Here is a 14171-nt window from a genome sequence, read left to right as displayed (position 1 = left end):
TATGTTATGCGTATATATGTTTGTATATATATTTTATATATACCATATGTCATATTTCTATGTTTATATATATGTTCTATGTTTTATATATATAAAACATAATAGAACCTAGACAAAAAGGGATTGTAACTGCTCAACAAACTATTGCTGGATCAAGGTAACACTCAAAAAAACCCCTGATTCTGCACAAGAAAATAAAGAGACTTGAGCAAACAGGCAGGAGGTTTGTACTTTAACAAGCACAAAAAACTCGTGAGATTTGTGCTTTAGCAGAGATGATGCTACATGGATTTTCAGCACTGAAAGTAGCCTTTAGAAACAACCACAACAGAAGGGAAAAATTCATTAATAATTCCTTCACAAATAGCAGTTCCTTCTCATTTCTCCTGTACCTTTCCCAGCACCGCTTTTCCCACCAAACCCTCCCGGTGTGAACGTTTTCCTGAGCTTGGCTCACCACGTAGAGCTGTCTCCAGATGATGGACCATTCCCTCAGTGTGGTGGTGACCTCCTGGATCAGGGGCAGCTCGTTGGGGATCACAGTCTCGTGTTGGCTGAAGAGTTAAAAAAAACAAGGCTGAATTAAGCAGCAGCTTCAGTGGGAATGAAGAATCACAGAATTGTTAAGGTTTGAAAGGAGCTTTAAGGGCATTGAGCACCACCATGGTCACCACTAAGCCATGTCCCCAGTGCCACACTCACACAATTTCTCAGCAATTGCAGGAATGGCAACACCACCACTGCACAGAGCAGGCTCTTCTATGGAAATTTTTATGCTGGTATTTAATCTAAATCTAAATTCTGAACTAGAATAATTCCTGAGGAAGAACCGTTCATTTCCAAAGGGAATGGAGTAGAAGTGGGTTGGAATTGGCATCACTTGTTTTAAATTTATAAGCAAAAATAAGATACTGAAGATACTGAAGCACACCAGTAAAACCACCCCACATAAAAGGTATTTGGATGTGCTCAGATTATGGAATCATGGAATGGTTTAGGTTGGAAGGATCAAAAATGATCCTGAACTGATGCCCTGTGCAGGCTGCCCTAGAACAGAGACTGGACAGAGCTCCAGAATAAAGCAGGGATTTATTCAAAGCATCTCCTCCATGGATCCACCTTGGGCAGCACCAGAGCCCAGCCAGGGCTGCACCCAAGATGAACCAAAATGGCCCCAAAATGCACGGCCGGGCACGGGCTCTGTCCCTGGGATCAGTTCTGCTCCATTTGCACCTTGCAGTTCATTGTCCCATTCCAGCTTTAGCCCCTGCAGTCCCACCCTGCTTGTTTTTCTCTCTCCAGCCCACGGGGTTTGTGCTCTGGGGCTGAGGTTTGGATCATTTGTCCTTGGTGCCCAGCTGGAGCAGGAATTGTTTTGTCTCCCTGCTCTGTGCACAGAGCTCAGCATCCCCTGATGTGAGCCCAGACCCACACACTAAAGCAGCACAGAATGGGAAAATAGAAAAGCAGAACCTGAGGCATCATTCCTCCCCTGCCATGGCAGGGACACCTCCCACTGTCCCAGGTGCTCCCAGCCCCAGTGCCCAGCCTGGCCTTGGGCACTGCCAGGGATCCAGGGGCAGCCCCAGCTGCTCTGGGCACCTGTGCCAGGGCTGCCCACCCTGCCAGGGAACAATTCCCAATATCCCAATATCCCATCCAGCCCTGCCCTCCTTCAGTTTAAGGCCATCCCCTCTCATCCTATCCCTCCACACCTTTGAGAATTTTTCCCACCCTCTCCTCATTTGTCCACTCCCAAGGATATCAATGCACACCTCACTATAACATTCATTACTGACTGATTTATTTTACAATAACCAAGATAAAACAACCAAGATAAAAACCAGCTGAGCCCAACCTGCAATGCCACCATACTGCTCTTTAATTGTTCTTTTTTTTTTCAAAATATTGGTCTCACAACAAAAAATAAGGATTCAATTCCTTACCACGAAGTTTCTGTGTAATTTGTTTTAAAATGAGGTGCCATGAAGGTAAGAAACACCAGCTAGATCTTTGAATATTGCACAAGTAGGGTACTTAAAGGCAGTTTTGCAATCAGCAAGGAAGATGTCATTATGCAGCAATCTCATGATTAGTAGTTTGATCATTTACATATTTAACAGAGTATAAAAATAAATCAGGCAGAAAGAAATAAAACATTTTAATCCTGTTTCAGTCCATTTCATACCTGGGTAATGATTTATTAATTTCACTCCACCTCCTTTTTCCTCTGGATTTGGTTGAGTTTTTTTTCCTGGTTTTTAACTAAACTTTTACACTCATGTTAGAGACTTCTACCTGCATGCCCAGCAAAGCTGATTTGATACATAAGGATCTGAAGAGCTGCTGAACAACAAATACAGCTCAAACCACTGCACACACCAGGGAATGGAACAGTAAAAATACAAAATAACTTCTCAGTGAAGCAGAAAACTACATGGAAACAAGTGTAAGTTACTTGGAAACGCATGGAAATGATGTGGATAAAACAGGAAAAAGGAGTTTTGTTCTTTTCAAAGCCAACTTACCCTTTGCCTTCAACGATTGCTTCCTTAAGATGGATATAGGATGCAGGGAATATGCCCTTGGAGAGGGAGGGAGAGGAAAAAAAATGTGTTATTTAACCAGCTGCACACAACAGATTGTGTTTATTACCTAAAATATGCCAAAACACTGCTGGGTGTGCAGAGCCATTCACATCCTCGAGCATGATGTTTGTTGTGTTTGGGACTTTTTTAATATATATTCAATTTTTGCACTGCCTGCCCTTTCAAGACCTTACTGCAATCTTACAGTTTCTCTGAAAAAATATTCTAAATTCATCAAGATGCCAGAAATAAAACAATATTTTTAAAATAATCCAAGTCAAGCTGATAAAGCAAATTCCACCATCCACTCTTCAAGGCAGGAGTTCAGTTTTCTGATTATCTGGGAATGCAATAATAGAAATTCTTGGGAAGCCACCAGGGGAAATGGAGCATGGGCATGTGAATTTTTACCCCAGTTTAAAAACACTTAAAAATCACTAAATGTAGTGGCAGCCAGACAAATGCAGCAACATGTGGAATTAATTTAAGGCAAGAAAAATATCTAATTGCTTCTCAGACTGTAAAAAGCACGTTCATGAAACATGGTTTGTGAGAAATTCAGTGTGTTCACACACAAAAAAAAAGGCAAAGTACAAAAATAGAATAAAAGCCCAGGCCTGGTAAGAAAATGGGTGGGATGAACCACCAAACTGTAGTTTTAGACATGGAACAACTAAAAACACACCTTTGGAGGCACACATAGCGTTTGCAGTGTTTCAGTGAAAAAAGCAGCAAACCCTGAAGTTTAATTTTGCTTAATTACTACTATGAACTAAAAGGCTCAAAAAATAAAACATGATGCTACAACCAGTATTTGTGTGGTTTCCTCTCAGAAAAGCTGCTGTAAATGCAGCCCTTGGTGCACACTGAAATTCCAGTGCAGGAGGAGCCTCCTCCCCTCTCCAAAGGGAACAACTGAAAACTCCCAAGGTCAGGGAGCTGCATTTCTCCTGGAATTCAGGATTTAACAGAAGCAGTGTCAGCCTCTGAACAGACCAAGGAGAACATCAAGGTCTGAACTTTTTACTGAGGAAAGGTTTGGTGCAGCAGTTACTACACACAAAAAAAAAAAAAGATTATGCAGATCAAGAGTTAGTGACTGATTTACCTTTAAAGTGCAAAAACTGGGATCACAGAAATATAAAATAGCCTGGCTTGGAAGGGACCTTAACGCTCCTCCAGTGCCACTCCTGCCATGGGCAGGGACACGTCCCACTGTCCCAGGGTGCTCCAGCCTGGCCTTGGGCACTGCCAGGGATGCAGGGGCAGCCACAGCTGCTCTGGGGCTGCTGCTCCACTGAAGCTGGGGCTGCCCCTGGATCCCTGGCAGTGCCCAAGGGTGGACACTGGGGCTGGGAGCACCTGGGACAGTGGGAGGTGTCCCTGCCATGGCAGGGCTGGCACTGGATGGGATTTAAGGTCCTTTCCAGATCAAAATATTGAGCAATTCTAGGAATTCCATCCAGCCTCTGCCCACCCTCCCAGGGAACAATTCCTGCCCAATATCCCATCTAAACCTCCCTTCCTCCAGCTTAAAGCCACTCCCCCTTGTCCTGTCCCTCCATCCCTTGTCCCAAATCTCTCTCCATCTTTCCTGTAGCTCTTTCAGGCACTGCAAGACCACAATGAGGTCACCCCAAAGTTTCCCTTCTCCAGGCTGAGCAATCCCAGCTCTCCCAGCAGAGCTACTCCATCCCTGGGACCATCCTGTGCCTGCTCTGGACTCTTTCCAGCAGCTCCACACCCTCCCTTTGGACCCCAGAGCTGGATATGCCACTCATCTCTTAGGCCTTGCTAAAATCAGTTTTTATTAACTTGAAACATTCCTACTGACCGGAGGCTGAGGACACAGAGCAGCAGGGAGCAGTGCACTCCTGGGATCCAGCTCCCTCCCACCCACACACCCAGTGCCAAAACCCACCCTACTGCAAGAGCAAAATGAGAACCACGTTCTGGCAACACTCACCTTCTTGGATTTCTTCCGTAGCGTATAACCCCTGTACCAACCTGGGAGAGAAACAAGGGGAAAAGGATTAAAAAGTTCATTTATGGCACCTCCCAGCTGCTCCTCCCCAGCTCAGCAGCACCCTGAGGGGGGTTCTGATCATGCTTCAGCCCTGCACATCCCACCTGTATTTCAATTTTCCACAGGTTTAATAAATACCCTGGATAAAATAAGTCATCCTGGAAGGAGCAAAATCAGGAGTGATAATGGAGAGAAGTACATGACAGAGATGGTTGTTCCCATGATATGTTTAACTACTGCATTTAATTTCAATTACTAATTCACCAATACAAACAAAACCAACTTAAGAGCATTAACTTGACAAAAAATTACTGATAAGCTACTTCCATTTCAAAACCCACTTAAATTCCACAAATCCAAGCCTTCAGCTGTTAGCCACCTCACCAGGAAACAGGAATACTTGGGAACTCAGGGGTCACATATCAAAATACTGAAGCAAGGAGCCCTTTTGGAGAAGTGAGCCTGGATGCAGCATCCAATCCCCTCCAGCCTGGCAAAGAAGGGTTTGTACAGCACAGCATCCCTGTCGAGGGGAGGATGGGGAGATCACAAAGCAGATGCGGAATAAAAACTGCAGTCCCAGTCCTGAGAACAGGGAGAAACTTCCATGGAACCAACACACGCTGATAAATTCATTATGCACAACGTGGAGCCAGAAATCCAAATTAAAGGCTGAAGCACAGGGGATTTTTCAGTCTGCTCTCCTGCAGCACAAGCCCGAGGGATTCATCACCTCCTCCCTGCAGCACTCGGGGCTGGGTTAGCGCCACCTCAAAAATCTCAAATTCGTAACCACCACACTTCACCTCCCAACAGAGGCTGCCACAGCCTCACATCCCACACTCCCACTGCTGCTTCCCAAGGAACACCAAACTACTGCTACTGCTGAAATCAGCACTCCCAGCCATGGCCAGGTGCAAAGGAGCCAAAGCATTTCTGCCTGTGTTCCCCCTCCACTGCCTGAAACCCATGCACGGACTCCAATCCTAATAAAAAACTGAATTCCCACAGTTTCAGATGAATAAAGCAACATTTTGAAGTCCTGGAGTTTTTAACTGCTGAACAACAGAACTGTGATCAGATGCACTGCACAAACTGGAGAACAAACAATCATTATTTCTTCTCTCCTGGGCTGCCCCAGGACATCCTGTGCAATAAAAGCCCTGTGGCACAGACAGCTCCCCATGGATGAACCTCTCCTTCCTGGAGTTTTGCAGCCAGAGCTGCCATCATCATGGAGAAGAGAGCAGCCCAAACCTGCCTTGGAGAACTGGCTGCCCTGCTGCTCCTGCAGAGCTGCTGCTGTGGCCAGGCAGGTCCCACCAGGCTCCTGCAGGTGCTGGTGCCCACCTGGAGCTGTGCAGGGAGCCCAGGGTGCCCATGCAGCTCCCACTGGTGCAGCTGGGGACACTGGGGCTGCCCAAGAAGGAGCTCCTATGGGGGCTGGGTCACTTGAAGGGTGAGGCCATCTCTAAGCAACTTCCCAAAAGCATGGGAGAGCTGGGGGGGGCCTCACCTGGAGAGGAGAAGCCTCCAGGGAGAGCTCAGAGCTCACCATGGGTGTGAGAATGAGCCCTTCCAACTCCTTACCTCTCTTTGCAGAGACCCCAACTGAGCAAGGGTTTCCCATGAGTTTTTCTGGGCAATGCAGATTCAGAGAGGAAAAAACCCCAAAAAACAAACTTCTACCACTTCAAAGCTTCCAGGCCTAAAGGGGCTCCAGGAGAGCTGCAGAGGGACTGGGGACAAGGGATGGAGGGACAGGACCCAGGGAATGGCTCCCAGTGCCAGAGAGCAGGGATAGATGGGAGATTGGGAATTGGGAATTGTTCCCTGGGAGAGTGGTGAAGAGCTGGGATGGAATTGCCAGAGCAGCTGGGGCTGCCCCTGATCCCTGGCAGTGCCCAGGCCAGGCTGGACACTGGGGCTGGGAGCACCTGGGACAGTGGGAGGTGTCCCTGCCATGGCTGGGATGGCACTGGGTGGGATTTAAGGTCCTTTCCAGCAAAAACCATTGGGGGATTCCAGGAATTCCTTCCCTGGGAAGGAGGTGATGCCCTGGCACAGGCTGTGCACTCCTCATCCCTGGACCAGACCAGACCTTGCCCTTGAGAAATCTGGGACCAAACAGCTGGAGACGTGCATCCAAGGAAATGCTCAACTAAGAAGACACCAATGAAATATTTCTGTCTGTCAAAGCTGCAAAAGACACTCAAGAATCTGCTGTGGTTACCCTCAAACAATGCGTCCATTTTAACAGTTCCACTGCATTCACAAACAAACTAACAAAAAATCCTGCAACAAAAACGAAATTTTCCCATAATATCAAGAATAACTTTTGTGAAAATCCCTATCTGGGAAGCCAAACTCCCTTCTCACTAGAGCAGCACTAGAAATTGATGCTCCAACAGTTAATCTTGGTCTTGAGGTTGATTTTCTGTTACATTTCCCAGCAATTCCCCTTAATCAGCCACATTTATTGATCATATGGTTCCATTTGCACATTCCATCAAATAATGTCAAGAAACAGAATTAAAACAATAAAGATGTGGAAAGTATTAATCCAGAATGTGGCAAATACTTGGGTTTTAGGGTACCTGCTACAAAAGGCAGTCACCTCTCCTGCAGAGCAGGATATTTGGGAATTCCTGTGGCTTTCCTGTTTGGCTTTTCCTCTAAGGATCAGATTAGGACAGAGAAAGTTTTCTAACTGAAAAATAAATTAAAACACTTCCTAAAAGAAAAAAAAAATAATTTTATTTTCAGTATTAATTAGTCTAGAAAGTAGCTTCATCTTTACTTTGGTTCTTGGAAGAACACAGATTTAGTATTTAATAGTGAAATGTGTGCATTCACTTCCAATTTCCTTAGTCCCATAAAAACAGGGGATGTTTTCCCTAAGACTGAAACTTTACAGAACTTTGCAGGATCCAGACACTGAATTCTTTCTACACATTTTTTTTGCATTTTAGAGGGAAATAATTCTACAATTAGAATTTAAAAAGTCAAAAGTTTAATAATAAACACAAATTCCAAAATAAGTTCTACTTATGGGCAACAAAAGTAAATATTATTTTAAACACAGGGGAAAAGTTCAACTCAAATTAATTCCAGTACATGGTAGCAACAGATATCCTACATTTGTCCTAAAATCAGATCTTGCAGACCTGAGACTGAGTCCTTCCAGGTCCTCATCTCTCTTCTGCAGAGATCCCAACTGAGCAAGGATTTCCCATCAGTTTTTCTTGGCAATGCAGATTCAGAGGGGAAAGAACCCAAAAAATGCACTTCTACCACTTCAAAGCCCACACAGACCAGTCTTCAAAACTACTCTCAGCTTAGGAAGTAGTGCAGAAAACTAATTTTAAATAGTATCAAATCCATTTTGGATTGGGAGGAGATGGATACTCAGGATGTGAGGAGCAGAATGTGGACTCCAGCAGGTATCCACAAAAAAAGCCAACTGCTTTCCCCACAGGGAAAAGGGGTAGGAATGGCAAAATCCTCAGCAAAAAGGCTTTCCTGACTCTCCCAACAACTCTTCTGTGCCAGGATTATTTAATTAGAGGGTTTTCCTTTGGATGGGCCCATTCCCACCTCAGCCTGGCACACCCCTGGGAATTTGTAGCAAAACCTCCCAGGGGCACAATCCACAGCAATTCCACCCAGGGAAAGCAGGAGATCCAACAACTCAAATAATCCCCTGATCTTGGCAGCTCTGAGCACAAGGGAAGAGTTACAGCATCACTCAGATGTCTGTCTTAGCTTTGGTTGCTGTGGTTTGGTGATGGTTTTGCAGGAATAGAAGTGTTGAGAGTTCTTTTGTTTTGAGAGGCTCAGAGAGAGGTTTGGTCTCAGTTTGTTGTAGTTTAGGAGAGTTTTTTGAGATTTGGGTGTCAGAAGTTTGGAGAACTAACATTACAGTTTTTCTTACATTAAAAAGTAAAGAAAGTTCATTATTTATAAGTATTCAAACAGGTTTAGATAATTGTGGTCTGTTGTGTTCGATACATTCTGTTGAAGTATTGAATTGAGGATATTAAGAGATTTTGTAAACTTGTTATCCTTTGTTATTGTTTGATTTGTAAAAGTTTTTTTAAGTTTCCCCATCTCAGGTCAGGAATGAGCAATCAGTGCTTGGGAGAACAGGAATTTGCATTTCTTTTACCATTAACCCATCCCATGTGCTCCAAACCCTGAGAGGGTGAAGGTTTTCCTCTATTTCCAGCCCAGGGGAAAGTGGCTCATCCCCACTGTCCCACTTATTTGGGAACAGTCAGCATTTATTAGGGTTTCAGCATCTGATAGGATTTCACATTCTCTGCTCAGTTTCTCCCACATTCATTAAATAAATCTATTTTTATATAGAAGTACAAAGCTGTGCAATATTTGAATCACTCCATTTGCATTTAAAATCCCTGCATTATTAGGGGTTTATTAAAGCATGCAACATCAGATAGTGGAAAGATTGCTTTGCTCAGAGTCAAACTTGGCATTGCAGCAGCAAACTGAGCTCCAAGAAAAGGCCAGCCTAGGAATAATGAGAAAACTCAAAAATTCCACTTCAAGTGATGATCAGCTCTTGTTGAAATAGCATTGTTTGTGTCAGTAAATATAATATTTTTAAAAATACAATTAATCATTAACTAAAATAAATTTATCACCCAGACCTACCAAAAGATCAATGTCTGGAGAAGCAAATTAAATCAACATATTAAAGTAAATCATGTTTCCACAGAACAATGTTGCACTATTTTAAACACACAGTTTAGTTCTGTGTTCCCCACACCTCTCCAAACTGCAGCATGCCATAAAATTCCAACTCAAGGATATAATGAAAGTTTTATTTTGCTGGGATTAAGAGCTGAAAACGTTGTGACAACTTCCACATCATGTTGATTATCAAACTCAGCACTGGAATTTCCCTGTTCAAGGATCAGGGAGGAAAGGTTTTAGTAAAGGTGATATTTGTAGAGTTTCACATCAAAGAGGCACCTGGAAAAGGCTGAAATCACTAACACAGGCACCCATCTCAGAAGGGACACATAAATAATTCAAGATCCAGGTGACTTCCAAATTCAGATTAAACTTCCTGGAGCAGCAGGTCCTTTTGCATCACCCAAGGGTTCCTAAAAAGCATCTCTCATTTCTCTAAGGTGGGGAGAGGCTACAATTGATCCACACAAACCCAAACCCAGTTGTGGGAAAATTCTTCTTCCCCAGAAAATCCAGCGCTTATTCACCAGCTCATCAACCACGTATCTCCATTCACTTCACCTTCCAATTCAAGAGGGTCACAAACAGAAAAGGAATGCAATTCCCCCAAAAAAATCCTAGTTTTCAATTCAATTTTTGCCATCTTACCCTCATAAGTTTCCAGGATGTGCACGGTGTCCCCAATCTGCAAGGAGAGCTCATCAGGTCCTCTGGCATCGTAGTTGTAGAGAGCTGGAGAGAGGGAACACTGCTGTTAGTACAGGAAAGACAACAATTCCAGCTGTTTCATCACATCACTGCTTTTATTACTCATTACCTGCCATTCTGAACCTTTTTCTAAAAAAAAAAAAAAATAATTAAATTGTATAAAATTTCAGCCAAGTTCTTAAATCCATTAATAATTCCCTTTGTAACCAAAAAAACCCCATAAGTTCACTTTCTAAAGCTCTCCCTCGCTGTGTTTAAAATGCTGTACTTCTTCATGGCAATACACTCAATTTTTGTTGCATCTGCCAGCCTTCCACAGCACTTTGTGTCAATTTTAGGCAGTTCTACAAAGAACTGCTCTGTCTTCCCCTGTCAGCTCAGCACACAGAAAACTTACAAAGTGTCTTCAGAAAACTCAAATTGCCACCCTGACATTAAAGGATGATTTCTCAGTCATTTCATTCATTTACTGCATGCATAGGATGTTGAAAAATATTATTTCAGAATTTCTGAGTGGCTGAGGCAACTGCAGCAACCCACCGTACAATAAACTACAACAAATGCAACAGGAACTCAAAGACGACTCCTGCCTGCCACTCCCAAAAGAAAATCTGGGCAATGTCCATAAATTCATCTGACAAAGAATGCTACAAACCAGGTTTGGTTGGGAAAAAAATACTCATGATCCAAAAACCAAAACAGTTACAACTCCAAAAGCCAAATTTTTATAAGTTTTATATGGAGTAAATGCTCTGCAGGAGAAAAATCTTCCAATACCAAGGCGGGTCCTCATTATTGAAGGCAGAGACTGAAATATTTCAGAAGACTGAAATTAAAGAACTTTATTCAAGATGGACCCACAGAAGTTTCTTCCTCAATTTGCAGCTGCTCCTTCCAAAGACTATCAATAATACCTGAAAATCAAAATTTCTTACTATTTGTTGTATCTCCTCAGGAAACAAAAGCATTTTTGGAATGTAATAATCACCTCTGAATTCCCTCCCACCCCTGAGGTTCTCACTGCTTTTCTTTCTGCCTCAGTTTCCAGGGCAGGGCTCAGGGACGTTTTACTGGAACAGAAAGAACTGGGTAAGGCACATGTGGCTGTCAGAGAAAACTGATTTCAGACCAAGAGCTCACAGAGCATCCACAACCCATTCCACACTCATTACAGGTAACACAGCACTTCCAAAAACCCCTCCAATTCCAAACCTGTGGCAGAGCTCTACGTGAAGCCATGAGCGGTGGGATCCAGACCTGCCTTCCCTGGCAGCTCCCTGCCACCCCAGCACATCTCCTGCACTACAGGAGACCAACACCACAAACCACATCTGCAGGAGCTGGAACTGCACACAACCACTGCTCTGAGCCCAAATCTGATCGTGGTCACACCCCAGGAACATCCCTGTGGGCACGAGGGGAGCTCTCATCCCAGCACGAGGACGGGGCACAGAGCTCACTGCCTCCTCCAGTTCCAGACTCCAGAAATTTATTCTCCCCAGAGCCCCTGGAAGTCCAGCTCACAACCAGATCATCAATAAATAATCCATTGGCTCACCAATAAATAAATCCATAATCCATTGGCTCACCAATAAATAATCCATTGGCTCACCAATAAATAATCCATTGGCTCACCAATAAATAAATCCATAATCCATTGGCTCTCCAACAAATCAAACCATAATCCATTGGCTCACCAACAAATAATGCATAACCCGTTGGATCACCCATAAATCAATCTATAATCCACTGGCTCACCAATAAATAAACCCATTGGCTCACCAATAAATAATCCATAACCCATTGGCTCACCAATGAATCAATCCATAAGCCACTGGATCACCAACAAATCAATCCATAACCCATTGGATCACCAATAAATCCATCCATAATCTATTGGCTCACCAATAAATCAATCCATAATCCACTGGCTCACCAATAAATAAATCCATTGGATCATCAATAAATAATCCATAAGCCACTGGCTCCAATAAATCAACCCATAAGCCACTGGATCACCCATAAATCAATCCATAACCCATTGCCTCATCCATAAATGAATCCATAATCCATTGGCTCACCCATAAATAAATCCATAATCCATTGGCTCACCCATAAATAAATCCATAATCCATTGGCTCACCCATAAATAATCCATTGGCTCACCAATAAATCAATTTATAACCCACTGGCTCAGCATAAATCAACCCACCCAGGGTGGCTGGGTCCTTTTCTCTGCAGAACTCCTCTGCCTTGACAGACTTTAGAGTGAAGAGCTAAATAAATAAATCTGAGTGCACAAGTGGAAAAAAAACCATGAAAAAAACCATTTTGGAAAACACTCTATAAGAAGGAAGATTATTAATGGAATTAAAACACACTACAGGGTAGAAAGAATAAAGGTCAGGTGCACTGCAGAGACCAATATCACCAGGATTTAAATGAAGCTTTTAAAAAGGAACAGTTTATCTAGACATCAAAACAAGCCAAGCTATTTGTGTTTTAATGTTTTCCTTAATTTTGTCATTATTAGAGACAGATAAACTCTCCCTCCCAGGTATCTGGCACAGGATATCTGAGAGCCATAAATGCTACCCTGCAGGAGAAGGGGATTCTGAGAAAAGCCTTAACAAAAATGAGCATTTTAAACTGTTCACAGTGGTGAACACAGATCACGTGGCAGAGTCTGCTTGGAAACACCCCTCAGAAATATTCTCATTTCAGCTTTTGTGCATAGCAGGGAAAACCAAGTTACACAGCCCTAACTCCTCCAAACTTGTGTGGCTGGAGTGCAACACAAAAAAAAAAAAAAAGCCAATCCTTGTGGTGTTTACTGAGATCCCTTCAGTGCTCACAGCTCAGTCAAGGCCCCTGGGATGTTCACACATCCAGAAATGAATCCAAGGACAGTCTCCCACCTCCAGGACCCTGACAAGCAACTTCACTGACTCACACCAGACATCCCAGCCAGGAAAAATTTGCATTATAACAGATTAAAAACCAGTCCTGTACTCAATTCACACTTCAGCTGAGCATTACTCCAGCATTTAAGTGGAATAACGCTGAGGATCAAAGGCAGCTATGAATAAAAGGCACTAAAATTTATGCCCAAGAGTGCTAAAACTGGTGTCTGTCACAACAAGGAAGGTCAGGCAGCAGGAGCTGCAGAGGAATGACCAATTCTTCTGACAGAAGATGACAAACAGCCATCAAATGGTAATTACTGCCCACGCCAGCTCCCACTGACCTCAACTGACTGAGGAGCCAGGGAGGGGTGATTTATCTTCAAAAATATATATGATGTGTGAAAAATACGTCTGCAAGAGAAAATAAATCACATTGCTGGCTTCCAACAGCATTGACAGATCGTGAAGCAAACAACCCAAGTAACTATAAAGTGCATTCCACCCGTGTGATTACAAAGCAAGGCTTGAACTGCACCCAAACTCCCCTGCAAGGGAGCAGCTAACTCCTCCTCATGGGAAGGTTTTTTATGTGCAGTGGCATCAAAAGATGTTGTGATAGAAAATGTTTGATTGGAGCAAACGACAAGGCTTTAATTAAAGGAAAAGACAAAGTCTGGAGGAGTAAAGCATGAAACTGGTATGTTGGCATTTTGTCTCATCAACTGTATCCTGAGCTATCATTTAAAATATTTAAAAACCTGAGGTATAAGTTTTGATTTTTTAAGTTGTTTTTTGTTTAACTGAAGTATGTTTTGCTTAATTTAAAAAATCCAACATCCACCCAAGGGTCCCAAAGTGCCAAAAGCAAAGGATTAAGTGTGGGCACAGAAAGAGGAATTTTTTCAGCTCTAAGAGTTGGTAAAGAAAGGAACACTGAGCAGGGCATTACAGTAATTGCACCAAAGCCCCATTTACCATTCAGGAACACAAAACAAACACCTCTGTGAGCTGCACTCAGTCTGCACACATCAGAAAAATGAGGGGGCCAACACTAGAAGAATTAGTGGTGGAAACAAAGGAGAAAGCAAACAAAGGTAACAGCAATTTATCCTGAAAAAGTTTTTTTTCTAACTGTACAAAAGGTGAGATATCTTAAAATAGCATAAAAATGTTACAGAGTAATATTCCCTGGTATTACTTTGCTTTAAAGGCTGTATTAATCATTCT

General features: G+C 43.1%; 1 protein-coding gene across 2 annotated transcripts in view; it reads right to left on the bottom strand.

Annotated features, from left to right (window-relative positions):
- Positions 1-14171, bottom strand: part of DOCK1 (dedicator of cytokinesis 1) — a 278548-nt gene that overhangs the window by 245240 nt on the left and 19137 nt on the right. For both annotated transcript variants that reach the window (XM_036385303.2, XM_036385305.2), the window contains exons 2-5: positions 9979-10062; positions 4555-4595; positions 2529-2584; positions 458-554 (exon numbers count right to left, since the gene is read on the bottom strand). In XM_036385303.2, coding sequence (XP_036241196.1) covers positions 458-554; positions 2529-2584; positions 4555-4595; positions 9979-10062 — 278 coding nt within the window. The remainder of the gene's footprint in view (positions 1-457; positions 555-2528; positions 2585-4554; positions 4596-9978; positions 10063-14171) is intronic.

The sequence above is a fragment of the Molothrus ater genome, chromosome 8 (genome assembly GCF_012460135.2).
Source record: "Molothrus ater isolate BHLD 08-10-18 breed brown headed cowbird chromosome 8, BPBGC_Mater_1.1, whole genome shotgun sequence".
NCBI classification, from domain to species: domain Eukaryota; kingdom Metazoa; phylum Chordata; class Aves; order Passeriformes; family Icteridae; genus Molothrus; species Molothrus ater.
The sequence above is the reverse complement of the archived record's forward strand: the minus strand, read 5'-3'. Positions and strand labels throughout refer to the sequence as shown.